This window comes from Orycteropus afer, unplaced genomic scaffold (assembly GCF_000298275.1).
Source record: "Orycteropus afer afer isolate SDZICR_OR568_19922 unplaced genomic scaffold, OryAfe1.0 scaffold00127, whole genome shotgun sequence".
NCBI classification, from domain to species: Eukaryota; Metazoa; Chordata; class Mammalia; order Tubulidentata; family Orycteropodidae; genus Orycteropus; species Orycteropus afer.
This window is the reverse complement of record NW_006921714.1, coordinates 8072142-8089392: the sequence shown is the minus strand read 5'-3', so window position 1 is coordinate 8089392 and position 17251 is coordinate 8072142. Positions and strand designations below refer to the sequence as shown.

Genomic DNA, 17251 nt, shown 5'->3' with positions numbered 1-17251 from the left:
CCGACTCGACAGCACGTAACAACAATAACAACATTGAACATGAGGTCATTCTTTGCTCTCCAGAGACAGCATGGTAACCAGTTCTCACACTCAGACTTTGATGCAGGCATCCAGAAACTTTCATTGAGTGTTGTCACTGTGTCCGGGAGTCCCAGGGGGCGAATGGTTAACCCGCTCAGTTGATAACTGACAGGTTGGCGATTGGAGTCTACCCAGGAGTGCCTTGGAAGAAAGGCCTGGTGATCTACTTCCAAGAAATGTGGCCCTGAAAGCCCCGTGGACGCAGGTCCACTCTGACCCCCTGGCGGCCATGAGTCGATGTCGCCCTGGTTACTGGAGCATAGATCCACTCTGACCCCCAGGCTGCCATGAGTCAAAGTCGTCCTGAAAGCCCTGTGGACCCAGGTCCGCTCTGACCCCCAGGCTGGCCATGAGTCGACACCACCCTAGTCGCTGGCTTTGGTACTGTGTTTTGAGCACTGTGCTCGGAGCTAGGACACAGCTGTGAAGACGTCAGAGACCCCTGCGGCCCTCCTGGTACTTAGACCCTGGCACTGAGCTTTGCAGACTCCGGTGTGCACCACGGTCTTGTTAACACACCAATTCTGACTCCGGAGCGTTGGGGGCGCCGAGGGTCTGCATTCCTGCCCTGCTCCCAGGCGATGCCCACACTGCTGGGCCTCACAGCACTTTGAGGAGCAAGGGAGTGAGGACAGGAAATTGAACAGGGGTTTGCAGAGACATGTGGGAGTGTTGGCAGGAGGGCCAGATGCTGTGGGAGCCTGTGGCAGAGTGACTGGGACCCAGTGCCCGTGGGGCAGCCCTCCAAGAAAGAACTTCAGCCGAATCTGCAGGCTGGGAGAGAGGAACTTGAGTGGATGGAGGCAGCTGCTATGCAGAGGACACATGGCGTGCAAAGGGCCTGGGGCAGAGAGAACACCCGCCGGGCCCAGGAAGTGTGCCTGCGGCTGGTGCTGGCGGCTCAGCTGCTGAGGCCTGCTAAGCTGGTGCCTAAGCTCTCAGGCGCCTTCAGGGAGGTGTGGGAAGCCAGCAGGTGCAAAGGGAAGCTTAGCTGAGTGGACGTGCATTTCATTATTTTGATTAATTAAATTTTTTAAATTGTCGTTTGGGTGGAAGTTTCCAGAGCACCTTAGTTCCCCATTCAACAGTTGATAGATATTTTGTTTCATGACATTAGTTGCAGTGCCTCAGCGTAACAGCACTCTCCCCACTTCCTCCCTGGGTTCCCTGTTTCCATGTCTTTCCTGCCCCTTCCTGTTCTTCTGCACTTTCTTTTGGGGCCAGTGCTGCCCTTCGGTCTCCTGTGGTTGTTGCTCTGAGGGACACATTCCTCCTGGCTGTTTTTACTCACTATAAAGTCCTGTCGTTTGCCTGAAAGTTGATCCCCAGGGTTGGGTTCAGTTGAAAGATGCCTAAACGCCAGAGTTGCAGGGTAGACTTGAAATTTAGACAGACCATCCTGGCCACGGAAGCCTGGAGGGGGATGAAAGTGGCCGAAGGTGGCCCCTGGTATAGGAATCCTGGTGAGGGATGATGGTGGCTTCCACAGGGCCCCAGGGTGAGGTGAGGAGCACCGTGGGCCCTGTGCTGCAGAGACACATACCTCACCTGCCAGGACTCTCCCTCCACCTTCTGGGCAGCCTGCTGCCATCCTGGCCCCGGCTTCAGGGGACCCCCAACCCACGTGGCCAATGGGCTCCTTCCACCGTCTCTGCAGGGAAATCCAGCCCAGGAAGACGCAGGGAGCCATGACGATTTCTCCCAACTCCTGAGGGACTTTGAGCAGTGGCTGCAGGTGGAAAATTCCAAGTTGGTTAGAATCATCGCCACGAAGACTGCCACGGCCAAGGACGTGAGGGCCAGGGACACGAAGCTGCAGGTTTGTTCCCAAGGAAAGGCCCCTTGCCCGGGGGTCTGCCCTGTAGCTGTGTTCGCCACCAGGACCTTCCTCCAGATAAGAACACATTCCTAGCTCGAAAGCTGGTCTCTTATGTATGTAAATAACGGTTTTAAGCTTTGGAGGTTCAAATATTTTAAGAGAACTTTTCCTGGCACTCACTCATTCATTCATTCACTCGGCCTATTTCTATATTCCCCAACTTGGAAAATATCACCACTAATCACTTTGTTTCTAGGTCGGTTAGTTGTGGCTGTGTAACAAACCAACCCAACACTGTGAATTAACCCTTTTGTGACATACAGTGTCCACCTATATTTTCCACCTCTGGGGTTTAGTGGGAAGCTCCTGTCCCACAGTTAATGCATGCTGGGGTCCTGTATAACTCATGAATCTGAAGAAATTGGTCTCATCCCACCAATCTCAGTACAGGAGATCCTTTGGGATATATGTGTCCCACTAATTGTATCAAAATCCTTATTACCTCAATTTTTGTTTCCATTTCATTCAAAATGCCTTGCATTACTGAAAACACATGGTTTCAAGAAGAAATTCAAAGCAGAAAATAATTTGGTCTTAAAAGAGTTTAAACAACAACCATTTATGATTCTGAAGGATGATGATTTGGGTTGACCTCACCTGGACAGGACTTCTTAGCTCCCCTGTGTGTCTGCTGTTGGTTGTCTGTCAGCTGGTGGCCCCACTTCTGGTGACTGGCTGGCTGTTGGTGATGAGAATGTCTGGACAGCCCAGGCTTGTTCACCTCCCACAGGCAGGGACTAAGGAAGCAAAGGACTTTTATGTCAGCTCTTGGAGAAATTGGTCCCAGGATATCAGAGTTGGAAGTGACCATGGAGGTCACTTCTGTGCAGGAGTCACCCTGTACCATTCCAGAGAGGAGGTGGCCAGCCTTGGCTTGAATTGAATGGATGGAAATCTTACTGTGATGGCTTTGGCTGCTCCTCCCAGCATACCTCTCTCTTGGGTGAAATTTTATTGGTCCTTCTGGGCTGTTTGGAAGGTGTACCATGGTTCTGCCTCTTCCCCAGGAATTGGAGGCTCGGGTACCAGAAGGACAGCATCTCTTTGAAAGCCTCCTTTGTCTCAGACCAGCAAGAGGGACCTCCGATGAGTTGGAGGACCTGCGCTACCGGTGGATGCTGTACAAGTCCAAACTCAAGGACTCCAGCCACCTGCTGGTAGGTGCTAAGAGTGGCCACGTCCCAGCTCCCTGGGGAAGGCATCATGGTTGGGTCAAAGCTCATCTGGGGAGACAGAGCTTAGCCCACACTCCACTTTCCCTGTGTCTGCATGGACCAGACTGAGGTGACCACTCGTGGGTCTGAGGCCTTTGGCTTGTGTGATGTCATTTAGCCATCTTAGCCTGAGATCCCAGGAAGGTGCAAATGGTTTGCACTATACTAACCTAAAAGTAGGAGGTCTGGAAGCATAATGGCTAAGGCACTTGACTGCTAACCAGAAGGCTGGCAGTTCAAACCCACCAGCCACTCCTCGGAAGGAAGATGGGGCAATCTACTTCCGTAGTGATACTGCCTCAGAAACCCAAGCAGGGGTCACTATGAGTTGGGTCTGACTCGACGGCACATAACAACAACAACAACCTAAAGGTTCGTGGTTCGAACCCATCCAGTGGCACTGCCAAAGAGAAGCTTGATGGTCTGTTTTCATAAAGATTACAAGTGACATAACAACAATGACAACAAGTGAGAAAAGGGGTTCTACTCTGAAACGCATGGGGTCACCGTAGTCAGAATTGACTCAACAGCAGTGAGTTTTGTTTGGATTCAGACCCCCCATGAAGTTGGAGCCCAGTAACAGCTACCGTAATCATCCAGGTTAATAATGCTTAACAGGACCTGTGCCTACAAGTCTGAGCTCTTTTGTACATTATCCCAGCTCAGTCCTTCTGGTACCTTCTGCCAAAGTGTCTCCAGCCCGAGAGGGGGAAGTTGAGACTTCGAGAAGTTAAATGACTTGGTCCGAGTCACACAGTTAGTACTTGGTACTAACCATTTGAATCCCAAGTACCTCAAGAGCTGGCAATAAAATACCAACCTTGTGTTGTAAGAGGAATCCTGGTGGCACAGTGGTTAAAGCTCTTGGCTGCCAACCAAAAGGTGGGCAATTCAAACCCAACAAGCTGATCCTGTGGCAAAATATGGGGCAGTCTGCTGCCATGAAGAATCACACCTCTGGAAACCCTATGGGGCAGTTGTACTCTGTCCTACGAGGTCACTGGGAGTTGGCAGTGGGTTTGGTTTGGGGTGTTGCAGGCCTGCTGTGGGGGAGTCCTCCATGGAGAGGACTGGGAGTCAGGAGAGCTGGGCTCTAGTCCCACCCACTCTGCCATGAATTTTCTTTGTGGCTTTGGACAAGCCCTTCTCCTTCTGGGCCTCAGTGTCTCCTTATACAAAATAATAATAATAGATGACAGAATTTATGAAGGTTTTATAAGGTGCTGAGTCTTTCTAAAAAAAAAAAAAAAACAATAACTCAATGCTGTTGAGTCAATTCCACTCGTGAGGCCCCTCCTTGGGTTTCTGAGACAGTATCTCTATGGAAGTAGATTGCCCAATCTTCCTTCCAAGGAGTGGCTGGTAGGTTTGAACTGCCAGCCTTCTGGTTAGCAGTCAAGTGCCTTGGCACTACACCACCAGAGCTGCTAAGAACCCTATAAGGGAGATACTGTTACTGTTCCCTAACAGCTGAAGAGGAAACTGAGGCACGGAGGTTGTGGTTTGTAAGTCTAAGGAAGGGGTGCATGAGGTGGCCTCCTCCCAGGGCCCTCTCAGTGCTGCAGGCCCCAGTCAAGTGCCTTGGCACTACACCACCAGAGCTGCTAAGAACCCTATAAGGGAGATACTGTTACTGTTCCCTATAAGCTGAAGAGGAAACTGAGGCACGAAGGTTGTGGTTTGTAAGTCTAAGGAAGGGGTGCATGAGGTGGCCTCCTCCCAGGGCCCTCTCAGTGCTGCAGGCCCCAGAGTCCAGCTTCGGGCTCCAGGCGCTCCTGGCCCTGTAATAGCCACACTGCCCACTAGATGTCAGTGCAGCCCCAGCCAGGCCCGCAGCGCCCCGCTGCCTGGGAGGGGGGCCTTCCCAGACAGAATCCCACCTGGGCCCAAAGTGTGTTAAAAAGCTCATTAAATCGAATCACCTGCTGGCTCAGCCTGTCCAGATGACCAGAAGTTTTAGAGAAACACTCCCCTGACAAAATGAATATTCCATTACAGGCTCTGCTGGGATTTCAGTTTCACTCACTCAACTTCTTTTTTTTCCTTTTCCTCTCCTTCCTTGCAATAACAGACGCTGAGTCCTCCCGGGGAACTGGCTGGATTCCGAAAGGTGCGCTGTCTGCCATCTGCTCCGTGTGGCGAGAGGGCGGGTGCCTGGCGGGGTGGTGGGCCTGTGACTCTGGGGCTCTTTGGAAGGTTCCACGAAGTCTGAGGAGTGTTTATGGGGAATCAGCTCTGGGCCGCACTTTGCTGGGCCAGGGCTCCTTGCTCTCAGAAAGTCTCAGGCTCAGGGGGATGGGAAGCCAGGCAGGGATGTGCAGAGCATGCGCAATGGTGACAGGTACATGATAGAGGTGGATGGATGGGTGGGTGGGTGTGTGGGTGGATGGATGGGTGGGTGGGTGGATGGATGGATAGGTGGATGGATGGATGGGTGGGTGGGTAGGTGGGTTGATGGATGGATGGATGGATGGACAGATGGATGGATGGATGAATGGGTGGATAGATGGATAGATGGGTGGGTAGGTGGGTAGATGGATGGGTGGATGGACGGATGGATGGACAGATGGATGGATAGGTGGATGAATGGATGGATGGGTGGGTGGATGTACAGCTGCTGTCCAGTTGGCTCTGAGCCATGGCAGCCTTGTGTACAACAGGATAGGATGTGGCCTGGTCCTTTGTCCTCCTTACAGTCACCAGCATGGTCCCTCGTTGTAACTATGGTGCTAATCCACCTCACCGTGGGTCTCCTTGCCCTTGCTGGCCCTCTCCTTCACCAAACATGATATCCTCCTGCAGCAACTGATCCTTTCCGATGACATCCAAAGCAAGCAAGTAGGACGTCGTTCTGGCGTGCTCATTAGCTAACTCAATTGCCAGGCCTTTCTTCCTGGTCTGTTTTGGTTGGCGCTCCACTGAAACCTGCCCATCACAGGTGACCTGCTGGTACTCGAGACCCCAGCAGCAGGGCTTCCAGCATCGTAACATGTGAGTCACCACAGTGCAGCCAACCCACAGGCAGGTGGCAGGTGATAGAGGAGGCCCCTGTCTTTATCATCCCAAACCAGGACACTTCAGGGAGTGGACAAGGATGTTATCAACAGAGACAGCAGGACAACAGGTGTGAGCCAGGGTTACCCCAGGAGGCCTGGACTGTGTGGTCGTCTTAGTGACATGCAGGGCTCCATGGGGGACAAGAGAGCAAGGGTAGATAAAGGCTAGGTATTGGCCCTACACGGTGTGTCAGGACCTGCTAGATCAGGGTGAAGCGTGTCGTCCAGCCTGCCTGACACCCCAGAGGCACTGTCACTAGCCCCATGTTAAGTGTGAGGACCCTGAGAACTGGCTTTCCTGGACATAGAGCCTTATGAGGGCATGCAGCTTGGGAGACCCACCCTGGAGGCTGAGACCTTGAACAACACACAGCGCACACAGCACAGCGCACACACAGCACACGGGGCGCACGGGACACGGCGCATATAGCACATGGGTACAGCACACAGGGCACATAGCACGTGGGGCACACACAGCACACATGGCACACAGTGCATGGTGCACACAGCACATGAGGCACGCACAGCACATGGTACATGCACAGCCACGGCGCATACAGCACGTGACGCACACACAACACAGCACACGGCACGCACAGCACATGATGCACACACAGCCCACGAGGCACACACAATGCACACACAGCCCACGGGGCACACACAGCCCACAAGGCACACACAGCCCACGAGGCACACACAGCCCACGGGGCAGCCCCTGGGGTTGAGCACTTGCCTTGCTGAGTTCTCTGGGGGCTCTGGGGGCTTGATGGGGTGGGGTTGTAGATAGAAGAGGTGAATGAGGGACCCATGGGCTCCCGGGGACCTCACAGGCACAGAATGGGACCAGTGCAGGACTCAGCTGGGCTGGGGGTGGAGGTGGCCACCAAGCAGGGGCCAGTGCTCAGCTCAGGTTCCGAGCTACTCAACTGAGGGAGGACTTCACGGGGAGGCCCCTGAGCTTCACTGGCACATGGGTGGGTTGGGGAGGCTGGAGACGGCACCCCAAGTGAGAGGCGAGCTTGTGCAGAGGTATGGCGGGGCACCATCTGGTGCCACCCACTGAGGACCTGAGAGCATTCGGTGTGGCTGAGACGCAGGGGTGTAAGAAGTGGCTGCTGAAGGACCCCTGCCAGGACGGCCTTGCCCTGGGGGTTTGCACTCTGTGCTTTCTGACCTTGCCGCATTACGTGGCACCATCCTTTGAGCACACCCAGCAAAGGGTCTAGACTGCCCACGCTCCCTGGCCCGGCTGCCCCAGCCCTGGCTGCCCTGTGGTCTGACGGCACCAACGCCAGCACACCTGGAACCTCTTCCCCTTATTGGAGTCGGGGGCCAGAGTGTCTCTCAACTCAGGCATGCATCTCAATCACCTGGAGACGGACTGCTTGCCGGCCCCAGAGTTTCTGCCCCAGGAGTCTGGATGAGAATGGAGACTCTGCCTCTCTAATGTGTACCGAGGTGTTCCTGGGGCGGCCCGTCCGGGGCCCCCACTTTGAGAATCATTGCTAGCAGCTGTTGCTTCAAATTCAGCCTCTGTGGCTAGTGTGTGTGCTTTCTTGGCAAGTCACTCAGCCTCCATCTCCGAGTGAATTAAACGGGGCTCAGCAGATGATAGGCAAGGTTCCTGTTGCACTGACTGGCACCGGGAAGGTCCCAGTTGCATGTCAGTGGACCCAGGAGAGTCCTACAGGCACTGCCCTGCTTCTTTGTCAGAGCAGGGGGAGCAGTGATACTTCTGGGGGTGTGGAGTCAGCCCTCCCCTTGGTCTGGACTCGTGTTGTTGCTTTCCCTGAACCATGTGCATGAGTGTGTGGGGGTGAGCGCACGCACACACATTCCTGTGTCCGCAGGACTGACACGGAAAAAAAGGTTCTGTCTTCCAAAGCCATGGCCCTGCCAACTTAAAACCCTCCCATATATTATTTTTCATCCAAAGGAAAGAAAAAATTCTGCCCCAAAGCTAATTATTTCTAAGCAGCTGGCTATGCATATGTTGTCTCTCTCTCTGACGCGCGGAGCCACTAAAAGCTCCGGCTATGTCAACAGCTCCAGCCTGCTGTTTGTATAAACAGAATAATTAAGGTTCATTAAACTTGTGGCTGCCCGCACACTTGTCACACGAGGTGTCTCCCCACAGCGCAGAGATGGGAAATGTTGCACACAGGCCGGGAGTCGACCCGATTCCTGCGTTGGCCCTGCAAGGTCCTATGGTCCTCCCTGAAACAGACTTTTAATTTGGAGGAGGATTGGAAATTCTTCTGTTTATCTGGGTGACTGAGGCCAGGGCCCCCATGCTGGTTTGCAGGAGCAGAGAGAAGACACTTGGGTGCTTTGCGTGGAGCTCTTGGGGCACAGATCCAGATGTGGGTGCCCACTGAGTGGCATTTTCTTTAGCTGACCAGATTTCACAGATTTGAAGATGCATTTTTTTTGTTTTTGTTTTTCACATTTTCACATCTCTGGAATTAGGGCGTCTTATTTAAACGAGTTGTCGAGTTGGTTCCACCTCACGGAGCCCCCCGCGTGTGCGAAGTAGGACTGCCCTCCGCAGGGTTTGTGTGGCTGTGACCTTTCCGGACCACATCCCCAGGGCTGTTTCTTCCGTGTGCCTCTGGGTGGATGCGAGCCTCAGCCTTTCGGTTTGCAGCCCAGTACTGACGTCTGGTTCTGCCTTTAGACCATGCCAGCTGACTTCATCATAACACCCACTGCCAAGTAAATCAGGGTCCCGACCTCGGAAGGATATCACTGACCACCAGGCTTTGCAATCTGGATGCCTCTGGGTCATCGCAGATGCTCACTGACTTTAGACTCAGTCCTGGGCTCAGAGCCTGGCCATGGATGGACCTCAGCTGAGGAAGGGAAGGGAAGGGAAGGGAAGGGAGGGGAGCAGAGGGGGACAGAGAGGGAGAGGAGGGGAGCTCATGTTCGTACTCCATTCGCTCTTCTGCTCCATCCGTGCTTGAGCCGTGACAAAATGCCCTCACTCTGAACATGACATCCAGAGGAACGTCTCACCTATGACCCAAGCCACTTCCGAAGGCCCGATCCAGTGGTCTCCCCGCCCTCTCCACTGCCAACCTTGCTTGCTGTCGAGTTGGCTCCAACTCGTAGCAACCCCACATACAACAGAACAAAGCCCTGCCCAGTCCTGTACCGGCCTCACAATCCCGGCTTTGCCTGAGTCCGTTTTTGCAGCCGCTGTGTCAGTCCATCTTGTTGAGGGTCTTCCCCTTTTTTGCTGACCCTCCACTTTACCAAGCATGACACCCTTCTGCAGGGACTGGTCCCTTCTGACATGACCAAAGTCCTGAGATGAAGTCTGGCCATTCTCTCTTCTAAGGAGCATTCCGGCTGCATTTCTTCCAGGATGGATTTGTTAGTTCTTCTAGCGGTCCATGGGACTTTCAGTATTCTTTGCCAACACCACAACTCAAAAGCATCAACTCTTCTTCAGTCTTCCTTATTCATTGTCTAGCTTTCATATGCATATGAGGCGATTGAAAATACAATGGCTTGGGTCAGGTGCACTTTAGTCTTCAAAGAGACATCTTTGCTCTTCAGCACTTGAAAGAGGTCTTTTGCATTGTGTCTGCCCAGTGCAGTATGTCTGACTTCTTGACTGCTTCTTCGGTGGGCATTGCTTGTGGATATAAGTAAAATGAAATCCCTGACAACTTCAATCTTCTCTCCATGTATCGTGATGCTGCTTATTGGTCCAGTGGTGAGGATTTTCATTTTCTCTATGTTGAGGTGTACTCCGTACTGCAGACTGTAGTCTTGCATCTTCATCAGTAAGTGCTTCAAGTCCTCTTCACTTCCAGCAAGGAAGGTTGTGTCACCTGCATATCACAGGTTGTTAATGGTTCTTCTCTACTGATGCCCCTGCGTTCTTCTTCATATAGTCTGATGATTTGCTCAGCATACAGGTAAAATAAGTATAGTGAGAGGATACAACCCTGACACACACCTTTCCTGATTTTAAACCATTCAGTATCCCCTTGTTCTGGTTGAATGATAGCTTCTTGGTCTATGGACAGGTTTCTTATGGAACCTTTGGTCTATGTACAGGATCCACCACTTGTCTGGCAGTTTGTCATACTGTGGTGGCTTGCCTGTTGCTGTGAGACAACACAGGTATTTCAAATACCAGTAGAGTCACCCACGGTGGACAGGTCTCAGTGAGCTTCCAGATGAAGGCAGCCTGGGAGGAAGGACGAGGCCATCCACTTCTGGAAGAACTGGCCCCTGACAATTTTATGACTAGCAGTGAGACACTGTCTGATACGGTGCCCGAAGATGAGCCCCTCGGGTTGGAAGGCACTCAAAATACAACCAGGGGAGAGCTGCTTCCCCAAAGTAGAGTTGGCCTTAATAGCATGGATGGGGTGAAGCCACAAATGCAGCTCTGTGCTTGGACCGTCCCACACATAGCCATCCCAGGGAGCAGCCACAGCCCTGATGAGAACCATGCAGAACCTCTGAGCCCTTGCAGGAGATGAGTTCTGGGCTGGAACTCTGAGCTCCAGGCATCAGAACTCAGTGAACGAGTGGGCCCAGTCAGAGGGGGCAGGGCCCAGCCTGGAGACCGCACTCTCCCCCAAAGACTTGCTGGAATCGTCTCAGAATTGTGGTGGCCCCAGGCCCATCCTCCTTCCAGGGACTCTTGAGGAAGTACAAGGAGAGGAAGGCAGCTAGCACTTGGCTTGGCAGATGATCAGAAGGACTTCAGAGGACCCACCAAATGGCTCATTTAAAAATACCCAACAAGCAGAGCAGGGGCTCAGCCCACCGTCACCGCTGCTAAAGGGCAGCCCCAGCAGGCTCTGCATCACTGTGAGCTCTGGGTGCCACCCAAATGCATCACTGCAGTCAGAGAATGAGGTCCAGGCCGGCCAGCTCCCATTAGAGGACCCATGGTGGTAATGCCCACTTTCCAGAGTGGAACTGGCCTCCACAGACCCGGCCTACAAAGGACCCCAAGTATCTCTGGTGGTGTTTGAGTTGCCATTTCTTGTGAGACGTGCTGTGTGGGGACAGCCTGGGCTTTGGAGCAATGATGAGTCCCAGTTTTCTACTTACAGGCGCCCTTGTGGCACAGTGGTTAAAGCACTTGGCAGCTAACCAAAAGATCAGTGACTCGAACCCACCAGCCGCTCTGCGGCAGAAAGATGGCAGACACGGTCTGCGTCCGTAAGGATTACAGTCTTGGAAACCCCATGGGACAGCTCTGCTCTGTCCTGTAGGGTCACCGTGAGTCAGAATCAACTTGACAGTAATGAGTCTGGGTTTGGTTTAGTTGTACTGTGATGGCTTATGTATTGCTGTGATGCTGGAAGGATCCCTGGTGGTGCAGTAGTTAAAGCACTCAGCAGCTAACTGAAAGGTCAGCAGTTCAAACTCACCATCTACTCTGTGGGGAAAAGATGAAATAGGCTGCTTCCATTAAGATTACAGTCTTGGAAACCCTCTGAGGCAGTTCTGTTCTGCCCTATAGTGTCACTATGAGTTAGAATCACCTTGACAGCACGCAGTAACAAACCAACAACAATATGGGCACAGGGAAGCCTGCCAGGCGGAGCTATTGAAGGAGGTCTAGAGGGTGTGAGTGAGGTGATGTGCCAAGTCCGGGGCCTGGGTGGTCACGGTTGGGGTGTCTTCAGACAAGTAGAGCTCAAATGTTCCAGGGAACCCTCAGGTCCAGTGAGAATGGCTCACTGACATCTGTCAGCCAGTGTCTCTGGTCACCTCACGGCTACCAAGGGAGGAGCACAAGGCCAAGTGCACAGGCAGGGAAGGAGCCTTGGTCCCTGTTATTCATGATTTTATTCATTCAGCAAATAGCCCTTGAGCAGTGCTGGGGATACAGCAATGGACCAAACCAACATGCTCCCTGCCCACAGCATCCAGGGGAGTGCAGACCCTAGCCAGCAATCTGGGGGAATGATGTAGTTGCTGTAAGCGTATGTAAGTGGAACATTTGGGGGTCTTAAGGCCCGTGGAGTTATCCCTGAGTGTGTAACTCATGAGCTGAGATTAAAAGCATGATCAGGGGCTGACCAGATGGATCACAGAAAGGACATGTGTGCTCTGGGCAGAGGAACAGCCTGTGCAAAGGCCCTGTGGCAGGAGAAAGTGAGGTCCTCCAAGGGCTGCGAGCTGGCATTGGAGGAGGGCATGCTTTCCTCTCTGACAGGCCAATTCCCCTGACATCCCTGGGTGTCGGGGGGAAGGGGCTTGGTGGGACTTGGAGGAGCTGCCTGTGTGCCCCAGCATCCATGAGGTAGAGCAGGAAGCCAGTGGGCCTTCACTGAGCACCCACTATGCACATCAAACATAACATGCACTGCCTCACATAGCCTTCTGACTGGTAGAGGTATCGTTCCCCTCCTTTTTTCAATAGATGAAGGAACTGAGGCTCAGAGAGACTAAGTCATTTGTCCTAGGTCATATAGCTAGGAAGTGGTTGAGTCAGAGTTAGAACCCAGGACTCCAGACCTTATTTTTACTTTTTTTTAAAAAGAAACATTCCATTTCATCAGTGGCAGAAGATTAGGTTGCATGTTCTGTCTACATAAACTCACCTCATCTGAACTCCACAGAATCCTGGAGTCTCAGATTCATGTTTGACCCTGAAGGACTTGGTCAGAGTGTCTATCAAGCATTGACTTCACCTACCTGACGTCTCCTGCTTACTCCCTGCATCTCCTTCACTCACTGGCCCTTTGCTTCCATGCCCCCAAAGGATGGGGAGCTTCTCCTCTCCTGAGGGAGCTCCTTCTCTCTTTAGATATTCTAACTTGGTGGGGAAACTGAGGTACAGAGAAGTTCCTGGATCTGGGAAAAAATGAGATTGTCAGCTTCCTTTTTGGGTTCTCAGAAGGTAGCGCATATCTCTTTCTGGGTGTATGTGCATGTGTGTGTGAGAGGGAGTCATGTGAAAGTGTGTCTCATTTTAAAGAGCATTTTAGAATTTACATCCCTCAAAGTGACAAGATGTGAGCTCAAGTGTGTAGTCGCTGGTCAGGCAGCAAGAGTCCCTTGGAGAAGACCATTCCTCATCAAGACTTGTAAACATAAACACACTTCCTACCTTCAGAGACATTTTTTTCCAGAGGATTATGGCTAAGGCATAACCTGAAATAAGCAAAGTGTTGGCTTTGGGGATGGAGGTCCGAACAGGAAAAGAACACTTGTAAACAACCTCCCATTTGGGAGACTATTAATAATGGGGTTTTAGTTGTGGTGTGAACCCAGGCTAGGGGTGGGCCTGTGGCATGTTGTCTCCCCGCCTCTCTCCCAGGATGGGTAGGAGATTTGGAATCAGGCAAAGTTACCATTAAATGCTGAGGAGTCAAGTTAGAGGTCCCACAGGTTAAGTGGAACGGAGTGTCAGGAGGCTCACAGCGGCTGGGTCTGACCGAGCCCAGGCAGCAGTGGAACAGGGCGAGCCCCTCCTGGGGACTCATGCTCGTTTGGCTACTTGAACAATGGACAACCTCCAGGAGTCATTGTTGACTTCTGCTGCCAACCATGCTTGTCCATTGTGCAGGGAAGTCTGTTTTACAAAATCAATGTCTAATCAGTGAGTGAGAAAGTTTGAGGCTGGAGGCATAGGGTTAAGTGTTGTCAACCTGGAGGAGATAGTTGAGGCAAGAGAGTGGGTGAGATGGCTCACACATGGAGAGAGAGAAGTGCTAGGTCAGAACCTTCCAGGCACATCTGCACCTAACAATGCCACTACCACCACCACCATCACCCCAATCACTGTCTCCACCACCACTATCATCCAATCACTGTCTCCATCATGACCATCACCCCAAGCACTGTCTCCACCACCACCATCACCCCAATCACTGTCTCCACCACCACCATCATCCCCACCCATCAACACCACCATTACCACCATCGCCACCATCATCCTTCCTGTTCTCATCCCCATCATCATCATCATCACTCCTTTCCTCCCCACCATCGTCACCACTGTCACTGGGCTGTGGATTTTGGTGACCTGGAAGGTGAATCTTTGGGTCTTCAAAAAAAGCCAGCAGATGTATTCTGCAGTAATTAAGAACTTCTATACTTTTGATGTTGATATATAAGTGTACTCTGAGTCCTCCCCACAGCCTGGCATATGGGAGTGTGCCTTTTGATGGAGCAGGAAGCAGGGGCTCAGAGATGCTGTTGACTTGCCCAATGCATAGCTACTATGCAGCAGAGGCTGCATTGGAACACAGTTGGTCGGGTTTCTAAAGCTGGGCTCCTGCCCTACATCCAGCTGCATCTCACCTGTGAGGGCCTCTGCTTTCCTGAGTGGACAGTTCTTGGCCCCACACACCTTGGCAATCACATATGTCCCATGAAGCCACAATCCAACCAGTCTCTCTTAAATTTAGGAAATGTCCTTTGGACAGCTCTTGGCCCCACACACCTTGGCAGTCACATATGTCCCATGAAGCCACAATCCAACCAGTCTCTCTTAAATTTAGGAAATGTCCCTTGACCATTCTTATGGACATCATATCAGATATGTCCCAGGCATTTGGACTCATGAGACTAATCTTCAGGGGATACTGATGGTGATGATGATGATGATAATGAAGAAGTGGTGATGTTATTAATGACGTCCAACAGTAATGGCAGCACCTCTCTCTCCTTTTTTTTTTTTTTTTAATTGTGGTTTGGGTGAAAGTTTATAGAGCAAAGTCACTTTCCATACAGCAGTTCACACACACGTTGTCTCATGACATTGACTGCAATTTACCCCAATTCAACAGCTCCCCTCCCACTTCCTCCCAATAGTTACCTCTTCCCTGTGTCCATCCCTCCATGTACCCCTGCCCCCTGAGCTGTCTCCCTGTGCATAAACAGCCCTTCTTTCTCCCATGATTGTTCTCTCCAAGGCATGTATCTACCTCAGGTACATGTTCAACTCATATGCCTCTCTTTTGTTTGGCTGGAAGCCATAGTTATGGGTTCAATTCCAGACCTGAAGGGCAGCTAGGGGCCATAGTCTCAGTGGTTCCACCAGGTTCTATCAGACCAGCAAACCTGGTCCCTCCTCCCCCACCCCAAATGATTTTGAGATTTGTTTCACATTGTTCTCCCTCTCTATCCAGGATCTCCTACATAGATCCCCCTCCCAGTGGTTGACAGTGGTAGCCGGGCACCATCTAGTTCTTCTGGTCTCATAGTCATATAGGCTGAGGATTGCATGGTATACCAGTCACTTGGACTAATTGTTTTCATGAATCTTTGGTTTTCATTCTTCTTTCCTCTGGATGAGGAGAGCCCCATCATTGCATCTAGGTGGCCGCTTGCAAGCTTTTAAGATCCCAGTCGCTACTCACCAAAGTAGGAGGAGGAAAAATGTTTTGTGTAGTGTGTTATGTCAATTGAGTTTGATGTCCCTTGTGACTATGGTCCTGAGCCCACAGGTTCAACTACTAGGTCCATCTGGGTAGCTGGCTGTGACCAAGAAGTGACTATAACTTTGTCCTTTGTCAGCTCTACTATACCCCTGGGAATCCTTACAGAACATGCAAATACACCTGTAGAACCATTGTCTGCCTATGGTCCTGAGCCCACAGGTTCAACTACTAGGTCCCTCTGGGTAGCTGGCTGTGACCAAGAAGTGACTATAACCTTGTCAGCTCTACTATACCCCTGGGAATTCTTAGAGAACATACAAATACACTTGTAGAACCATTGTCTGCCAGCTCTATGCATGGTCTTGGGTATACTCCCTGCTGCATAGACATACCTAATAGTTCAGCCTGTCTACCCATCTATCCACCCGTACACCCGTGATTGCCTTCACTGGCAATGCAGTACTATATGATGGTGGCACCTCTTAAGTACCTACAATGTGTCAGGCTCTGTCTCCTTTCATCTTCATAGACACCCAGTGAGGTAGCTACCATGAGTCCCCCACTGATAGACAAGGACACTGAGGCTTAAAGGAGGTGAGTGACTTTCTCAGGATGCACACCCCAGCACTCTTCTGCACCAAGCAAAGGCTGATGTCTTCACTGGCAGAACCCAGCATCCCATGATTTCCTTCCTTTCACGCCTTGGATGGTTTGGAACTTTGAGTCTGGCAATCCCTACATCAGCCCCATGTCACAGATGAGCACACTGCAATGCATGAGGTCAAAGGGTCATCCAGAGCCCCTGACAGCTCCTGGCAGCCCCCTCACGCTTCCCACCCCCTTGAGGCCCTGCGCCCACTCACGCACCCCAATTCGGTTGCAGACGCAGCAGTGGCGAGGACTCGGCGCGTTCTTCCGGAAGGTGTGCTGCGTGGCGCTCCCTGTGCAGCTCCTGCTGCTGCTGTTGCTGCTACTGCTCTTCCTGCTTCCGGTCGGGGAGGAGGCCCGCAGCTGCACGCTGGCCAACAACTTTGCCCGCTCCTTCAAGCTCATGCTTCGCTACGACGGGCCTCCACCTACCTAGCCCCGGGCCACACAGGTGACTTTCTCCTCCAGCCTCCCGCAAGCCCAGGGCCCTCTGGAGGACGCCCGGGAAACCGGAAACAGGGCAGACCAGACAGCAAGAGCAGCTTCCATATAATACTGTGTCCACGTTCCAAGAACAAGATGACTTTTTATACAGTGTTGTCTTGGTCCTTTTGTACTAAGTGTCCACGTATGTGCAGCTAGGGAATAATGCCTAGGCTTTTCCTAAGCTCTGTATGTAAATCTTCAACGTGTATAAGTTTCATGTCTAATGTATCTGTTTGAAGTCAGGAAACTTCCTAGAAGTTTGCTTCCCTGATGGGATTCTCCAGTATTTTTGCCTTGGTCTGAAATCTACCCTAAAAACTAGGAATGATGACGTCACTGTACAGTGACCTCTTCTCTGGAACCCGCCCCAAGACCCAGGTGGTGGTAAATGGCCTCAGAGCCGTCACTGTGGAAGAGTGCCACAGCGCTCACTCAGGGCCGGTGACTCAGGGCAGGCACAGTCAGAATACGTGATTTGAGGCTACGGATTCCAGGTAGATGTGGTGAAGACCAGAG

General features: G+C 51.9%; 1 protein-coding gene across 1 annotated transcript in view; it reads left to right on the top strand.

Moving 5' to 3' along the window:
• Nucleotides 1-16685, top strand: part of SYNE3 (spectrin repeat containing nuclear envelope family member 3) — a 99441-nt gene extending 82756 nt beyond the window's left edge. The window contains exons 10-14 of the mRNA XM_007944553.1: nucleotides 792-812; nucleotides 1739-1900; nucleotides 2968-3117; nucleotides 5246-5284; nucleotides 16485-16685. Coding sequence (XP_007942744.1) covers nucleotides 792-812; nucleotides 1739-1900; nucleotides 2968-3117; nucleotides 5246-5284; nucleotides 16485-16685 — 573 coding nt within the window. The remainder of the gene's footprint in view (nucleotides 1-791; nucleotides 813-1738; nucleotides 1901-2967; nucleotides 3118-5245; nucleotides 5285-16484) is intronic.
• The last annotated feature ends 566 nt before the right edge of the window (nucleotides 16686-17251 follow it).